At 38.6% G+C, this 18772-nt stretch overlaps 1 protein-coding gene across 1 annotated transcript in view; it reads right to left on the bottom strand.

Annotated features, from left to right (window-relative positions):
* DNHD1 (dynein heavy chain domain 1) overlaps positions 1–18772 on the bottom strand; it is a 195269-nt gene that overhangs the window by 121369 nt on the left and 55128 nt on the right. Inside the window, exons 9-11 of the mRNA XM_056795113.1 lie at positions 16061–16315; positions 15827–15964; positions 15425–15479 (exon numbers count right to left, since the gene is read on the bottom strand). Coding sequence (XP_056651091.1) covers positions 15425–15479; positions 15827–15964; positions 16061–16315 — 448 coding nt within the window. The remainder of the gene's footprint in view (positions 1–15424; positions 15480–15826; positions 15965–16060; positions 16316–18772) is intronic.

The following is an 18772-nucleotide window of genomic DNA, read 5'->3' as shown; positions in this document are numbered from 1 at the left end:
CACCAAATCATTTAGTTTATACAGAACCTGAAGAGGATCCCTTCAACAACACTAACTCATCTAGCCTCTTCCTAAAAACTTTTAACAAAGGGGAACCACCAATCTCCTGTTTCTGCTCATTCCCCCTTCACCTAAAATGTCCAGTCCTATAAAGATTTCCTGATACCTCTAGTTTTTAGTTTTCTCCCTCATTCTTAAACCATATTGTATTTTTCTCATATATATTTTGTATTTGGGGTGTATGGGGTGCTCAGGGAGGGGTAGTATCTCTGGTATGGAGGGCTTGTTGTGCCCTCTTAGGGCAGCTTTCCAGCCTCTGACCCTCACCTGACACCCAGCTCTCACTTGTGGCTCCCAGTAGCTGCTAGCATGCAGCAGCGGCCACACCCCGGGCAACGGCTTCAACAGGCTGGCTAAACCTTGTGAGGGTAGCCATCCGGTCGTCGACCCCTGGTGAATCAGGGCTTTGCTCACCCAGCATGTGAAGACTGCTTCGGCTGAACTGACGGAAGAAACCAATAAGAAGGTTCAACGGCTGAGATGGCGACGCAGCAAAGCACTGTGGAGTGCTTAGGGTGTGTTGGAGCACAAAAGACAACACGGCCATCCAATGCAGCTGAGGAAGTCTCCAGGTGTAATGACTTTTCGTGCCACTGGACCCAGGCTTCCAACTGAGAGAGTGGGACTGTCTCTGTGCAATGACTTTTCCACTTAAATCTCCTTCACGCACAAGTGTCTTTGTGCACACTCATCTATACACCATAGATGAAAACGCACAAAGACAATCGTCATCCTCGGTTAACGAGAGACTACCACTATTTTGTATTTACTGACTTATTGAAATGTTGCTTTCCTAAGTGGAATGTAAACACTTTATAGTCTTTATATTTCAATTGCTTAGTATGTAATAAGTGCTTAAAAATTACTTTTTTGTTTATTGACTTGACAAATCCCAGGATTACTTTTGTCCAAGTTGGTATCAATCTTTTAATGATTATCCTTGTAGTTCATTCAATAAGTTCTAAATACGTATAAGTATACTTTCATCTGACCAATATTTCCCTATCTAGTAGACAAGATTCAAGAATAATAAAAGAAAGGGCACCTAGGCAGCTCAATGAATTGAGATTCAGGACTAGAGATGGAAAGTCCTGAGTTCAAATCTGTCCTCAGACACTTATAGTTCTGTGTGACTCTGAGCAATTCCCTTAAACCCAATTGCCTAGGCTTTACTGCTCTTTTGCTTTAAAACAGATACACAGAAGACAAGGGTTAAAAAAAAAAGACTAGCACAAGATACTTTCACCACAGAGTGTGGGGTTCATCATATAAGTGAATAAATACAAGTTTTACTGGTTTCTCAGTAGTAGAAGACAAAATCTTTTTCAAGGTGTATCAAGTGAAATTCAAAAATAGTTAAAAAGTTAATATTATGCATATCTCTTGGTGAAGGAATTACAAGGAACAAATTACCATGAGAAAAATGATGTTGCCATACTGGATCTTATGGCAAAAGCAAGGATTCAGTAAAAACAATTTTCTTGTTGTGATGATATCAGAAAGCCTCATGAATTAACAAGTCCTGATCTTCTAAAAAGATTTGGGGGACATTTTTTAAATTCCTAAAAGTCTATGCCTTGGCAATACAGGTGTTTACATTAGCATTCCTAATTAACATCTTGGACATCCTTGGATTTAGCATATCCAAAGGCACAATCAGCCTAGGCACAAAGATTCTGATCTCCCCTCTCCCCATCCTTATGGTTTTCAGTAACATAGCCATAAATGTATAAATTTACCAGTGATGAGAAATTTGTTAGCAGACTTTGTATCTTAAAAATATTTCTTTGAAATGACTATCTGTACTGTTTCCCCCTGTCTGCCACTGATATCCTCCAGGTATTAATGTATAATGCTTTTTCCTAATAAATACCTCAAGCTGGAGCACTCTTTTCAACTTTTCCTTTGGCTCTGTAATATTTAAAATAGTTGAGGTTGTAAACTGTAGTGAGTAAAATAGTTGAAGATATAAGTTGTGATAGATATAAGAGTGGGTGAGTAAATTTGTGACCGCAGAAATTATGTTTCACTACAGTGTCTTGGTTTTAAATCAAATATAAGGTGGTCGCCAGGGAAATATTCCCAATTATGAATATACCCAAGTCAACTGGGTTTTATAGAGAATTTAATTAATAATACAATGAGGAATTAAAGAAAAGAGAGAAAGAGAGAAAAAGGAAATAAGTATGAAGGGCCTTAAGCCAACATGGCCTAGACATGAGTCTTAAGAGAGAGAGATCAGTCAGTCAGTCTTTTATCACTCACCACAAGGTCTGTCTAAGCAAGGATTCTAGTGACAGAGTCTCCTCAGAGAGAGTTCCAGCCAGAGTCCTCCTCAAAGAGCCTTCCAGACAGAGACTGTTTCAAAGGGCCTCTCTCAAGAGCCTCCAAAGGGACAGAGTCCCCTCAGAGGAGCTCCAGCGAGACATCCTTAGAGATTGTCCTCCAAGAGCTTCCCTTATTCCGAGATCTTCAAAAGATTCTCCAAAAGGATTTCTTTTCAAGCAATCTTCCTCAAAAGGATTGATCCAAAAGGATTGATTTTCAAGAGACTCTGCTTTTTCTTATATAGGGGGTTTTCTCCTATGTCACCTCCCCTAAGTTCTTCCATCTACCAATCATAGTAGATGTTTTCCAAAGGACAACCCATTCTAAAAACACTGCTGGATTGACTAATCCCTTTAGTAAATTTGTACCAGAAAAAACACTGCTGGGTTGACTAATCCCTTTAGTAAGTTTGAACCAGAAAAAACTTCTGAATAAGTTTTCACCTCTTTGCTTCTGGCAAGTTTTCAAGTTGCCTGACCTTTAAGGTACTTAGCACCCCATTGTATTAATTCTAAAAATAGGCATGGCTTAAAGAACTTTTTGTCTCACTATAAGAACTTTTTGTCTCACTATAAGTATGGGCCCAAGTACCCTCATTGTTTAGCAAGGAGTTTTTTTCCCCTAAAGCAGTCCCAAGTAAGGGTGGAGCAGAGGTCCTCCCATTTCTGATCCAAGTAGAGTTCTCACTGTCAAAATGGTGAATGTTCCCAGTAGGGAATTGTTCCAATTGAGAATTCCCTGATGGGGAAATTTTTAACATTCACAAGTCTGAGAAATTTCAAGATTCACAGCTCCCCATTTCTTTCTTTCTTTGGCATTTCATGTCAGTTGTTCCTTCCAGTCAAGAACCTGCCCTGGACCCTGTTAAACAAGTCATAACACTTGATAATACAGGATATAAATAAGAATCCACCAAAGTCCAGAATGATAGTCTATATGACCAGCATGCTAGAATTCCCATTACTGTATAAAAGGGATGATTACTTGTAAATCTTATGTTCACAAAGTACCAAAGTATAATATGAAATATAATCTAACAAATTACATTGTAATTAATTGAATTGACCTAATTAATAAATTTGATGTGGACAAAGAATCAAGAGTCCTTGTGATTAAAGAAAACAATGCCATCTAGATAAAGGTCTTGCAAGAAAAAGTCTCTGGAGACCTTAAGGAGACTATTGATTAATTATTCCCTGGATGTGATTCAGAAAGCAAGTAATTTAATCTAATAGTAAACATATAATAGGCCAGAAGACCAGGGATTATATTATTTAGTGGAGAATAGAAATGCCCATAAAAGACAATTTGTCACAGAACGTAAAGAACATTCTAATCATGGTGATAGACATCCAAGAAAACTCAGGTGAACTCATACTATAAAAATAATTCCAAATTTAAAATTTAGAAATTTAAAATGTAGAATAATTCCAAAGTATCCTTTACCCAGAAAACAAGTTTCCTCAGAGCCTAGAACCATGCAAGTAACTGTTAAACTATCATAATCTATAAGTTTCTATGAAGATTTTCAGATTAAATCAATAAACTTATTGGATCAACCTCTTCCCTAAAAAGAATTGCATAAGAATTAGTCAAATGCTTGCTAAAATTTAGAGACTCTGTGTCCAAAATTTGGTCTTTTCTTAATGATACTGGCATGGGCATTTTACCCCTAGAAACTCAGGCAAACTATTAGCAGGGAAATTGTTTTGCTCCCTTATGCCCTCCTGACTCCCAACCCAAAACATCTGACCCTGAGAGGATTATTCTCCTTTGTCCCATTGATCTGATATGGACAAAGAGGCACACCTCATCCATCTGTCCTCCAAATCATGAGGACCACCCCCTTCAGGCAAACCCGTCCACCCCCACCCTTTGCTCCAGTGCACACCACCCTGGAGTCAGTCTACACCACGGCACAGAGTCACATCCTCACTGTTGTAAGGAGTTTAAGATCCCCAGAATTGATGGCATGGTGGTAATGGGGGGGACAGCTTTTCCCTCCATGCTGTGTGACAAGGAAATCACTTTAAAAGACTGATATATATTAATTTAAGGTCGCCAAGGAATTCAGCTATGTAATTCCTAAATGAAAACTCAAGTCAGCAGTCAACCTTTTATGGAGTTTTTAATTACAAACGGGAGGAAGAAAGGTATTAGAGAGAGAGAGAGAGAGAGAGAGAGAGAGAGAGAGAGAGAGAGAGAGAGAGAGAGAGAGAGAGAAGGGAATAGGGCTTAAATACCCCCTCTGTTTAGGCTGGGCCAAAAGGCCCAAGCCCTTAGATAGCTGAGGCAAAGAAAAGAGATCAGTCCCTATCACTCATGTGACCAAAATGGAGAAACAGTCTCAGGGGCCTCCACCTCCAGCCTCCTTCAGAGCAAGCTTCTCAGAGCACCACCTCTCAGAGCAAAACCTCTCCAACCACCCCTCAGTCCTCAGACCCCTCTATCTTTAAGGATACCATCTCAGTCCCCTCCCCTCAGTTCTCACATCTACCAATCACTGTCCATGTCTTCCCTGTGCCAATGGTGGCTCTAGCTTAACCCAGGACCGCCCAGAGGTCTGCCCCTTTGTACATGTCTGTTGAAGGTCATATTCTCAAATAATTAAATTTGATCTATGCTGCAGCCCTTCCTAAATCCTGTTAGGCTGAGTAGAGTGGAGATTGTAAGTTCCAAGACCTGGTTCTGTCATTCCAAGTATCTCTATTGTATCAATTCTAAAATCAATCATGACTCAAAGAACTTCCTGTTCTATGCTTAAGCATAGGTCAAAGCCCTTTCCATTGTTCAGCAAAAGGTTTCTGTCCTAAAGTAATCTTAAGTAGGGAGGAGAAGGACTCTCCCATGCCAAGGGGGTTCACATTCCAATAGACTATCAGTAGGAAATTTTTCAAGTATGAAATTTCCCAATGGTGAAATTTCCAACATTTATAAGTCTAAGAAATTTTAAGGTTTACAGCTGTCCTCCCAAGGAGCAGCTTTCCATCCATGCTATTCCTTTCTACCTATGTTGCCCTCCTGACCAGATTCAACACTACCTTCCAAATTAATAAATTTCTCTTTTTATTTTTAAGCTAAGTTTCAGAGTCTTGCATTCTTGCAAAAGATACCCTTCCCAAACCCCAGGGGTTCACCTCAAGCCCCCCCATAATAATACCATGGTGGTTTTCAGTTACTGATCATTCCTTTGATTTCAAATCTTTTTAACAATATGTTCTGGAAATTTCCCAGGAGCAGTCAAGTTCAATGGCATATATTTTGGTTCATAGGCTCCATTCTTCTTCCCTTTTAAAAAAATTGGGATCCTCCCCTTTCTTCAGTCCTGTGTCACTTCTCTCATTATCCATAGTCCTTCCAGGATCACCAGTAAAGTAACAAAAGATTGATCATTGTTAAACTTAATTGTGGTTGGACTCTGAATATTTATGTAGGTGGTCACCAGGGATTTAATTTCTAAATCTCAAAATGAATTACTAAAGTAAATGGCATTTATGGTAGTTTATTTAGAGGCTTCATGCCTCCAGAAAGGCAGGGTCACTAAGTCAGCCTTTCACTCACCATGTTGACCATGTAAAAGGAAAGCAGTCTGAGATCTCCTGCACGAGTTCCTTCAGGGTCAAGTTCCTCTTTCAGTCTCTCAAGTGTCTGTCTTCCAGTCTTTAATCCAAGTCAGAGTTATTCCATCCCAAATCCCTTCCATGGTTCTCTTTTTAAAGATCTTTTTCTCTTATGTCACCTCCCCTAAATTTCACATCTATCAATCACAGCAGACGCTCTGCTCTAGGATTGCCCAGAAGGCAATTGGTTGATTCTAATTTGTTACTCACTATTGCACACATGGGTCACAGACCTCCCACCTCATGATTAAGTGGGAGATTTACACCCTTGGTGATCAGATCTGTGATAAAGGATGGAAAGGATGGCCTGAACTTTGGGGATGATATGGCACATGATATTTTCGTGTTATTCTTAGATTTTCATAGACTCTTTTCAGGATGTCTTGAGTGAAATGGGATCCTTTATCAGAGTCTATTATTAATGGTACTCCAAATCTAGGTATAATTTCCTTAATCAACACTTTCACCACAAAGCTAGCTGTATTTGTATTTGATAGAAAAGCTTCAGGTCATTTGGTTAATCTATCAACAATTACCAAGCAAAACTTGTATCTTCCAGCTTTTGGCATGCTGATGTAATCAATCTGCAGACTCTCAAATGGACAATATGCTAAAGTTCTACCACCTAAACCTTTCTGTCTGAATGTTCCTTGATTGAATTTTTCGCAAACAGAACAGCTTGAGCAGATCTTATTTGCTACAGTACTTATTCCAGGAGCAACCCATTTCCTCTTTACAATGTCAATTACAGCTTGACTACCAAAATGACCTTTTGTGTGAATGGCTTGACACAAATAGGTATATAGGTCTTTTGGTAACAGTGACTTTCCTGTATCTGTTAACCATATACCATGTTCTTTTCTAGCTCCAAACTTCTCTTTCCATTTTTGTATTTCTGAGTCTACATAAACTTTTTCCAGATCATCAGATTCTATACACTGGAACATTTCTGACTGCAAATTTTGCCATTATGTCAGCTCTATGATTTCCTTTAGAAACGGAATCCCTTCTATTAATATGACTTCTACAATGGACTACCACTATAGCTGTTTAGGCTTCTGGATAGCATCCAACAACTCAGTTATTATTTCTGCATGAGCAATTGGTTTTCCCAATGCAGTAATAAAACATTGTTGTTTCCAGATCTTTCCTGTTGCATGACAAACAGAAAAAGCATAATGAGAGTCTGTGTAAATGTTTGCACTTTTTCCGGCTGCCAGAAGAAATGCTTGCTTTAAAGTGATTAATTCTGTGGCTTGGGCGCTAAGGTTTCTAGGTAACGATCCATACCACAGCGTCTCAAATTCTGTGACAACTGTAGCACCTGTACATCTAATTCCATTATACAAGTATGAAGATCCATCTGTGAATAAAGCCAAATCTGGATTTTATTTACTACTTCTAAGCATTCATGCAATGGTTCACTGTTCTTTGGCAAATCAGGAAGAAGTATAGCTGGGTTTAATACACCACACCTTTTCAACGTGATGTTTTCACTAACTAGAAGTATAATTTCATATTTAGATATTCATTGGTTTAAATGTGCTTGAATACAAAATTTCCTCGTTAGCGCTTCTATATGATGTGAACAGAAAACCGTCAATGGACATCCCAAAACTAATTCTGATGACTTTTGAACTAACACAGCTGCAGCAGCTACACCCCTTAAACAAGGAACTGTACCTGCAGCAATTGGATCTAGCTGACAACTATAGTATCTAATTGGATGATAACTTTGTCCTAAAGTTTGTGTCAGTACACCAGATGCAATACCTTTGGTCTCATGCACAAATAATTGAAAAGGTTTAGTATAGTCTGGGATTCCAAGAGCTGGTGTAGATAAAATCACTTCCTTAAGCTTACTTCAGGCTTGCAGATGTTCAGGTTTGAGTTTCAGAGGTTCTGGTTCTGTATTCCTAGTTAGATCTGTTAAACATTTAGAAATTTTACTATATGCAGGTGTCCATTGTCTACAAAAATCAGTTGTCCCAAGAACAGTTCTGAGTTGCTTCTTGGTCTTAGGTGCACTCAGTTTCTGGATATCAGCTATTCTTTTCTTAGTGATACTTCTGGAACCCTCTGACAACACAAAACCAAGATATTCAACCCATGACAAAACCCACTGAAGTTTTGCTTTAGAGATTTTATGTCCACATTTATATAATTCAATAAAAAGAATCTTGCTATCTCTCAAACACACTTTAGCAGATGGAGATGGTAAGAGGATATCATCTACAAAATGCACTATTTTACTTTCCTTGAATGATATTGTTTTAAAGTCTCTGTTCAAAATTTGAGAGAATTGACTCGGTCTGTCACAGAATCCCTGTGGAAGACAAGTGAACTTCCACTGGGCACTGTCCTACATGAAAGCAAAGATCTTTCGAGAATCCTTGTGAATTGGTATCAAGAAAAACGCTGAACATAAATCGATCACAGTGAAATATCTTGCTTGACTTGAAATGGATGATATTATAGTAGTTGGGCTTGGTACTACAGGATGAGTCTTAATTACAGCTCTTAAATCCAGTATGAATCTATAGACAACTTTGCCATCTTGATTGAGCTTTTGTTTCTTTATTGGCAGTATGGGAGAGTTGTAATTTGAAAAACATGGTATTATTATCCCTTGTTGAATTAGGGACTCAATAATTGGTCTTATTCCATCTATAGCTTCTTTACTCAAAGGATATTGAGGAACACAAGGTACTGGTCCTTCCTTGGTTCTCACTATCACTGGATCAGCTGATTTCAATAGGTCAACATCTGTGGAAGACTTTGCCCATAAACCTTCTGGTATATCTTCAGGAATAGGATAGATGGAATTCAGCTCATTCTCTACACTGAATGAATCTAAGAGCAGCAATGGAAAGGCTTTCAGAGATTCTTCTGGGAGTTGTAATGATATATCCCCAGTGTCAGTACATTGAATCTTTGCTCGTAATTTACAAAGCAAGTCCCTCCCAAGAAGGTTCATTGGGCATCCAGGCATACATAGAAATGTGTGTTCCATGCTTAATGGACTAAGAGTAATCATTTTAGGTTGCAATTTAGCTACTCTCTCTGGTTTTCCAGTAGCTCCAATCACTTCCATAGTACCAATAGCTCTACAATCTTTAGGAAGACTTTGCAAAACTGATTTACTGGTTCCAGTATCCACCAAAAGATCTGATCCCCTATAGTTACTGAAACATAGGGTTCTAACATGGGCAAATCTTCCCACCCAATTTCAAGTACTGTGCTTACATTTCTGGGGATTAAATCAACAAATAGATGATTATAATTCAATCTTCATAATCAAGGAAGAGCTAAGTACCTTCATTGTTACAATCAGGGGAGAGCTAAATTCAATCTTCACATCATCTTTATCTGATGAGTTGGAATCATCAAGAAAAGCTAAATTATCTACTTAGTTTTCTTAAGTTTTAACCCCCTATTAACAAATTGCTAGCTATCGTTTTGATCCAAAGTAATCCTCCTTGGAAGAGAAAATAGAAGCAAAATAAGAGTTCAAGTAGTTCAGTCCTTATTTTTTACAGAGGCAACATGGTGTAGGAAATAAAGAACTGATCTTTGAGCCAGGAAGACCTGAGTTCAAATTCTATTTCAGATATGTACTAGCCATTGGACCCTGAGGATATAAGTTACTTACCCTCTCAATACTCTAAGTTTATATATCACAAATAAAGTGCTGAGCTCAATTGGTGGAGGAAGTTTCCTAAAACCAGGAGCTTCTTTATCAATGAAATCACAGGTTTTGTCCCTATACTATGTGTCATAAATAGAATCCTACCCCTTCTTTAATTTTTCCTCTTCCCCTTAACATAACTAAAGTTTTGTTAAGTAAAGTCTTATATTTATGCTCAAAAAATAAATTAACAAGTAAAAACAGGAAGAGTTTTGGCTTTTAGTAGAATGCAAACTCAACTGTGTAAAGGATGAACTATAAGGAGGAGAGATTTGAAGCACAATTAGAAAACCATTTCAATAATTTAGGTATAGAATCAATGAAGATTTGTGTGTAAGTGGAGAAGGGGAGAGATGTGAGAGATATAATGGAGTTATAGACATTAAGACTTAGCAATTGATTGAATGTATGAGAGAGAATGACAAGACAAGGATAGGGCTTAGTTTACAAACATGAGAGACTAGAAGAATGATAGTACCCTTGATAGAAATTGAGAGGTAATTAGAGGAGGTTGCAATATACATATTTAGGCATATAAGGGGAAAAACTTAGCTACAATTAGTACTTGTTCAAAGGTGAGATAAGGGAGGGGCTAGATGGATAAATCAATCAACTCCTCCTACCCTTATTTTAAAAATAGCCAATAGCTTAACAAGGTGAGAAATGAATCAAATTAATCAAAAGCATTTCAACAAAGTGAGAAAAGACCTTGATAAATTTAGATGTCTCTAGTGGAGCTATTGGATGAATTAGAAGTTATACCATTCCAAGAGGAGTGTTTGGAATGGCTGAAGAAATATGGTCATACACTAAGGGTTGTCTATAAAATATCAAACTGGTTTGGACCCAAAGGGGTTTGGAGTCAAGTGAACTACTATATGCAGAGAAGAAAGAGAACTGACTCTGAGGAGGAAACACTTGGGAAGTAGAGAAGAGATTACCTTGGCTTCAACATTGGTCTAGTTCTTCTTCCCCTGGTCTAACTTAGTCAGAGGGGGACCTTTCAATGATCCTAAGACAGCAACAGTATTTGCATTGGAAATGGAAGAGAAACTAAATCCACAAGAAACTTGCATAGAAGTTACACCATGCCTGATGGGAACTTACCAAACATTCCATGAAGGGAGGAAAAGAACTTCTAATAACTAGGAGTTGTAAGTTACCACCTTGACATGCTCTAAATTTGAGCCTAATTTTCCCTAGACCTAGGATATATTCCTGAGAGTGTGCAGGGATATTTTGCACTTACTGTTATCACTATATAACACCAAAGTAAATATCAATTAGTCAGCCAAACTTAATTAGCTTTTAGTTATTAAGTTTGGCTGACTAATTGATAATCAACTGACAATCATGGTGGGAAATACACTGGAAGAGGTTCATGAATCATGGAGCCCAGATAAATAATCCTCAAACCCTCAGGGCTACCCCTACATGCCTGACAGGATATAGCTAAAAGAGTTCCAGGAACTCAAACTGATAATGGAAATTGTAGTTGGGATAATCATCCCAGAGTACATGCTAAAAGAATATAGGCTGCTTCAGGAAATAATGGGTTCCTCCTAGCTAGAGATCTTCGAGTAAAGACTAGATTACAAATTATCAGTCAATAAAAATTATGGTAATCATGCTATTGTTGTTCAGTCATTTCAGTAATATCCAATTCTTTGTCACCTCAGTTTGGATTTTATTAGAGTGGTTTATGATTTCCTTCTCCATTTTATTTTACAGAGTTAAGTGATTTACACCCAGGGTTATACTGCTAGTAAGTATTTAAGGGCAGATTTGAACTCAGGCCTGGCACTCTACCTAACTGTCCTCATGATAATCAAAGCTGACATTTACATAGCGCTTTATAACTGCAGGGTTTTATATACTGTAAGAGTCAATTAGCATTAATCAGTTACGTGGACTAATTAGTGATTCTTGGTAAGTAGGAATAGGTGGTTGGCTAGAGAAAGAGGGTTGAAGGGTTACCTTAGGAGTCAGCTGGAATCTTTATGGAGGTTCCTTAAAAGAATTCCCAGGAGCCCTAGGGGGTCTATTAGAAATAACGGACACACTCTTTGGGATCTGACACTCAAGAGGGTGGATGTTTGAAGTTTCCCTTGGGAAATCCTGGAAGAGTTGGTGACAGTTGGTTTTGGGAAGACACTTGGATATTCGGAGAAAGTGTGTAGATCATATCATCTGTGAGGAGAGACTGGCTGAGCTTTCTCTGTGACACTACAGAGGAGAAGTAGGCCAACGGGGGCAGGAGAGAGCTAGCTGCTCTAAACCTGTCAGTAGCTGGATTGATCTCTATCTGGAGAGAGTGAAAGGAGACAGTGGATTTCTAATATTTTTAAGGAGTTAATTAAGAAGTATAGTTTACTAAGATTAGACATTAAATATTTAGTTAGGGTGTTTAAGTCAGGCTTGAGAAATCAAACATGAAGCAGTCTCTTGTGAGACAAACTGGGTATTGGGATATAGTTTAGAATTCTTAGATTAGGGAATATATCTTCAATCCAACATTTATCCTTCCTTTCCTTTCCTTGTTCCTTTCAGTAGTATAAATAAAGAGATTTTTTTGTAATAAGCTGTCTTCAGCCAGTTTCCATCTACCAAAAACTTAGCTAGGCCCAACAGCTTTAAATGAATCAGAACCAATATCAGCTGATAGTCAACTGCCTACTCAAGTTCAATAATAACTAGTCCAATCAATACAGTATCAATATACATGATTATAATACTTTATCTTTTTTGGTCTTAACTTCATGAAGTAAACACTAATTATTAACTACCTTAATTTTATAAATAATGCAGCCAATGTTCAGAAAGTTTATGTATTTTGTTCAAGCTTCTAGTATCAAAGACAAACTTCTAGTTTAAAGACTGAATCCATTCCCTTCTGACTTCACATTCAGTGTACCTTCTACTGTATCACACTTCCTATCATAGAAGAAATTCTTATTCAATTATTGATTTGAGTGGCTCTAAGGTCCTTTTCAACTCTTAAAGTTCTTTAATTTGTTTAAAAGTCTCTTTTTTATCCTTGATATTCACTGACAATTTGAGGTTAGTATTCCTGATGCTAATCTTAAGGGACTATGCTACTCTTCTGTATTAGATTCTGATGCCTACCTATGTTTTTCCATTTTCTACCCATGTCTTTTAGAATTCCTTCTATCAGTATGTTTCCTGGGCTTCCCTGGGTTTCTTTACATAGATACCCCTTTTCTTCCCTATTTGAATTAATTTTGCTTATATCCTTAGGATTTCATTCACCATTTCTATAAGAAGGAAACTTTTCCCCAATCCCTCTTAATTCTGATGTCCTCCCTCACTTGATTGTTTCCTGTTTATCTTGTATATATAGCTTGTGTGTACTGTGGATGAGTAAATTGAAGAAAACCTGCAAACAGAGGCAATGGATGAAGGTTTGCAGAAGATGTCAATCAAGGAGCATTCTGGAGGAGGATGTGATCAGAAGAAGACTGTTAAAAGAAACATCCGGGGGCAGCTGGGTAGCTCAGTGGATTGAGAACCAGGCCTAGAGACGGGAGGTCCTACGTTCAAATCCGGCCTCAGCCACTTCCTAGCTGTGTGACCCTGGGCAAGTCACTTGACCCCCATTGCCTAGCCCTTACCACTCTTCTGCCTTGGAGCCAATACACAGTATTGACTCCAAGACAGAAGGTAAGGGTTATTAAAAAAAAAAAAGAAACATCCAAACTGCTGGAAATCTCTCTTTATCCTTACACAGGAAGGAGTAAGGACTGAGAAGATCTTTTCTTACTGATTTTCTCTCTATTATATCAGGAAGTGACTCAAAGATCCTCAATCCTGTTAGCCACATCCCTCATTCAAGATTACAATATTATTCTAAATTTAGGATTATTTAAAATCAGGGAAACCTTAAACCCTCTCTCCTATTCAATTTCCTTTTCCTTCCCCTTCCTTAAATGAACCCCTTGTTCCAACCATTTAAGGAGTGAGTTATCTATTAGATATATCAGGAAACTTACTCAGAACTGAATCCCAGTTTGTCACCAACTGAAGAGATTAACTAAAGTGGGAGGGAGATGGGAGGAGGGAGGCAAATCTGATTCCTTATTACTATATTTCTTAAAGGAACAAACACCTAATACAGTACATACATGTTTGCATGTTATTTCTCCCATTATATTGTGAGTTCTTTAAGGGCAGGGAATGCCTTTTACCATCCTTGGTATCCCCAGTGCTTACACAGGAGGCACTTAAATAAATGCCAATTGATTGACTGATTTTATGTTACATACCAACATGTTCATACTGATTTTACTCTTTTTCTCTATAAAACTTGAATGATCAGGATGCATATATGTGTATTTCTTGAACTCTGGTCTGAGAGTGCACGGAGAATGTTTGTTTGGGCAACACATGAACCATACAAGTTGGAAGTACCAACTTCCAGAATGGAGTTAAGAGGTTTGTTCTTTGTTTTCTGAGGGCTTATCAAGCTGTCATTTAGTTTTAGAATTGATTCTAAAACCTTCCCAAGAGGTAAGCAACGAATGCTAGGAGATCAGGAACTTGGGAAGCAAATTTCACCAAGGCACTTAACGAGCTCCCAATTCCCTTAATGGAGGGGGCTGACCTGGCCCTGCAACCAGACATTTTTCTTTTCTCTACTAAGATGGCAACCCTAATCTAGAAGGTCACATTCTCGATCATTACCTGACCCAACATATGCTTGGAGTACAGTATTCTGACTTTATAATTCTGAAAGCTACTGCTAAAGAATACATAGTACAGTGATCAGACCTCCACAGCTTAGAGTAGAGAATTTTCTCAAGTTTATGAGCTTATGTAATCACACACTCAGGGATACACATGAGAGACACATTCAGGGATGGTACTAATTATAGGACAGGGTCTGAGCCCAAGAGTCCTTCAGAGGTGGGCTACAGTACTAGTGAACCAGCCTGGTCCAAAAAATCTCTAGTGCTAATTAATGCTTCAGTTCTTAAGTTGAACCATAAGTTCAATGCAAGCAACCCAAAAGCAGAAAAGAAAATGTATTTCTCCTTCAGAAAGAAAACAACTAAAGTAAACCTTAAAGAGTAGAAAAAGTCCAGCAGAAACCCTTAATTTCAAGTCAAAACTGGACATTAACTGAACCGGACAAGGTCTATTTAGGGCCAAGAATCTAAAAATCATCAAGTTTTTAGAAAATCTGTCAAATAAGGGTACTGAACTTGGTAATTTCTAAAATTTATCCAAATCTGAGTGTAAGACACAGTGATCTAGCTTTAGGGCAAATGATAGGGAAGAAAACAAGGTCTAGTGGAAAAGAGTTGGTAGAAGGCAATACCTAGAGCCCAGGAGCCTGAGGATGATCATAGTAACTCTTAAAACCTGACTCCAAAGAAGGACCATATTGCTAACATCTACTTTAATGATCTTTTCTCAAAAACATACTTCCTCATGTAACTCCACCCACCTGCACCCATACAATATTTGCTCAATATTTACTATTATGGTTTTGGATTAACTCTATCCAAATTAAAGATAAATTTTATAAAACTTTTTCATGGAGTCATGAGAAAGGAGCTAATAAACCGTGACCCAGGATTCAAGGCTCCTCATGCTATTTCCCCCCTGCCCCTCTTAATACCCTTCTCCCCCATTCTCCTGCTCACTATGCCAAGGCTGATCAGGCCTCAGCAAGGGACAAAATGAGAGAGTCCATTTTGCCACATACCTGAAGTGGCTTGGGAGGGGAGTAGAGAGGTTTGGAACTCTGTAGGCTTCATAACCTAGATGTGAAGAGAAAATGCAGAAAACAAGAACAGAGAGTACATTAGACTGAGGGCAGTGAGCACTGGAAAGGGATTGTGAGGAGTGGGAACAAATAAGGAGGGAACAGGAGGGAATTAGGAATCAAAGTGGGCCCTAGGAATATAGTTCAGGCACATGGATGTCAAGTATAACTACAGGAACTAGAGCTGGGGCCAAAGCTCCCATCACACAGTTTAGAAAGGTTATAAAGTATGGCCATACACTGCAGTTTCTGCAGTGTCTGCGGTTTCACTAAGATCTATACCAAATGCCATGTATTCCAGAAGACTATTCTCTTCTCAGACCCCACCTTCAGTTCAGTTACCTCTAGGGCTGAGGTCACCACAGCATTCAACCACCCAGATAAGCTCTGGGCCATCTGCTCAGCACTTGGCATCACGAGCAGCTTTCCATCTTCACCAAAGGCCACGTTTCCTGACAGAAAGGCAACCTTTCTTGGAGCCTGGAGAAGAGAGCCAGGAAAAATCATTGAGGCCTGGCCTTCTCCATCCTTTCCAAAGCTCTGGACTTACCCCATACTGCTCTGCTGTGCTCTTACCTGTAGAACACAAGTAACAAAGGTGACCAACTCGTTCTCCAAAATAGAGACAAGATTCTGGCAAGTCATATAGTCAACAAGGCAGGCAAGGCGTCCCAAAAGTTGCCACCACAGCTCAGCTCGGTTCAGTTTCTGTAGTAGCTGCTGTCGATGAAACCACTTTCGGTACATGGAGCCCTTTGCTGCACTATATTCAAAGATGCTCTCCACTCGCTCCTGCAGGCCCTGACGCATCCGATATGTGTCTTCATGCACCTGGAACAGAAGGAGGGAAGGAAGTGCAGCTTACCAAGGATTCAACATCTATAGCCCAACTAAGTTATAAGTCCAATGTAACTGAAAGCTCAAACCATTTATACACAAAGTAGCAAATCCGTGTATGGTAGAATGACTTTTTAGCAATGGTAGGAAAAAAGGACTCTAGAAAGATCCTACACTATCTGCCCTAGGTACAGCTCAGCTCATCCTCTTACATCAGGCAATAGAGAAGTAAGAGTACGAGTCCTTCACTTGATGCTACCATTCTTCTAAGTTTTTAGTCTATACCTTCCCTCTCTTCCTCAAACCCCTAAAAAAATTCCCCCCAAAATCCTACATTCATTTTCTCTGTTTTCTTTCCTTTCACCCACATTTTAACCCCTTCCAATCTAGTTCTCAACTTAATTATTCAACTAAGACTTTTTCTTCAAGGATACCAATGATCTCTTAATTGTCAAATCTAATGACCATTTCTGTTTTCTTCATCTCCCTCTCTCCTATCTACTGGGTGGGGTGGGGAATTGGAGGGGGTTATAGAAGACAACATTTGAGCTAATCTTTGAAGGAAACTAGAAATTCTATGAGGCATAGGTGAAGAATTTATGAAGTGCAGCCTAAAGGCATGAAGATGAAAGATGAAATGCAATGTATGATTGGTTGAAACTCAGAATAGATAAAGAAAAGTAATATAGAGTAAGGCTGGAAAAGTAGATAAGAGTCCATTGGAAAGGGCTTGAAATTAGGATCTGATCTTAGAATAATAGCTGGAGTTTATTTCAAGGTGGGGAGGGGCAAGGAATGGTCTCATAGTGAGACTTGTTTTTTAGGAATATCTTTTTTGCAGATATGTAGAGAATGTATTAGAGCCAGGAAAACCAGTAAGGAAACTTGACAGTTGACTGTATATGTAGGGTAAGGAATACCAAGAAGTTGAAGATGATCCTAAAGTTTTGGATCTAAGTGAATGGAAAGATGACTGTGTCCACAAAAGAAACAGGGAAGTTCATATGAGTAGTGTATAAATGGAGATTTTGAACCTTTGACTTTATTCCTTGAAGTCCTTAGTATTTCCCCAAATTCCCTATAATCTCTCCTGCGTCTCCTCATTGGCAGGATCATGTTATTGGTATTTAACTGGCGGTAACTCCTCCCATGGTTTTTTTTTTCCCCTTTGGGCATGATAAAGCAATTAGCAGTGATGGTGGTGAGTGGGGATTTTGAGAATGGCTAACCAGTCATGGGCAGGTGGTTTTTATTTTGGGTCCTCTTTATTCCTTGATTTCTAATGATCATTTAATAAACCTCCAAAACCATAATATTGTTATTATTTGAGATATAATTATAATTTTTACAGTAGGGAGTTTTGAGGGGAAAATGAGTTCTGTCCTACACATGCAGAGTTTGAGATACTTACAAAATATCTAATTGGATATACCGAATAGGTAGATGATGTTGCAAAAATTGAACTCAGGAGGGAAATATGGGCTAGAAATCTAGACCTGGGACTTCTGGTCAAGATGGCCACCTAAGTAGACACAGGCAACTCAGCTCTCCCATATCTACTCCAGAAAAAAAACTTTTAAAATCACATTAGATTAAATAATGATTAGGAAATCAATCAAGAAAACACAACAAGTGACTTTTTATATCCTATAAGTACAAAAAAAAGTCAGTCAGCAGCCCCGAGCACAGGAAAGATTATTAGCAAAGCCAGTGCCAACAAACAAGCCAGCAGGCTCTCAATATGCCAAGAGATGGGCCAGAGCTACATACAGACTACACAATTTTGTATCTCTAGACAAAAAGAGTAGAGGACTCCCTTGAGAAATCCCATGGGTAGCTAGAAAGCCACAGAGGGTACCTTGGAAACCACTAGGGCATGGCAATAACTAGTCAAGACGTATAGTAGCACTCAATCAGAAACATACCCAACTTAGGTCCCTGATACTCTGTCCTGAGCCATAAAAGTCCTTGAAGTTGAAGCCCTCTGAATCTCAAAAATCTGGAGGGGTCCAACCCAGGGAGGTAGAAGTTAGACTATAAACTCAGATAATCTAGACTGAGAACAAAAAGAGTTGCCCATGTCACTTAAAAGTACCACAGGAGGCAGAATCTAGTCTTGACACAAAACCTCAATCAGGAACTAAAAGAAATGAGTAAGTGGAAGATCCAAGCTGTTATAAAGAATGATAATTGATAAAAATACACAAAAATGCAATCTAGAAGGAGAGAATAATTCCATAAGAACTGCAAGCTGAAAATCAAAGAAAAAAGTAAGTTTTCCACAAGGACCCAAAAGAAATGAAGCAAGAGATAAAAAATGAAATAAAAGCTCTGGAGGAAAAAAGTGAAAGGAAAATAAATTACTTAGAAAAAGAGTAAGGCTAGGCTTTTAAGCATGGTGTATTTTCATGCTAATGTATAAGCATAATTCTAGAGAGAGCGCTAACAACC

This window comes from Monodelphis domestica, chromosome 4 (assembly GCF_027887165.1).
Source record: "Monodelphis domestica isolate mMonDom1 chromosome 4, mMonDom1.pri, whole genome shotgun sequence".
Lineage (NCBI taxonomy): Eukaryota > Metazoa > Chordata > Mammalia > Didelphimorphia > Didelphidae > Monodelphis > Monodelphis domestica.
The sequence above is the reverse complement of the archived record's forward strand: the minus strand, read 5'-3'. Positions and strand labels throughout refer to the sequence as shown.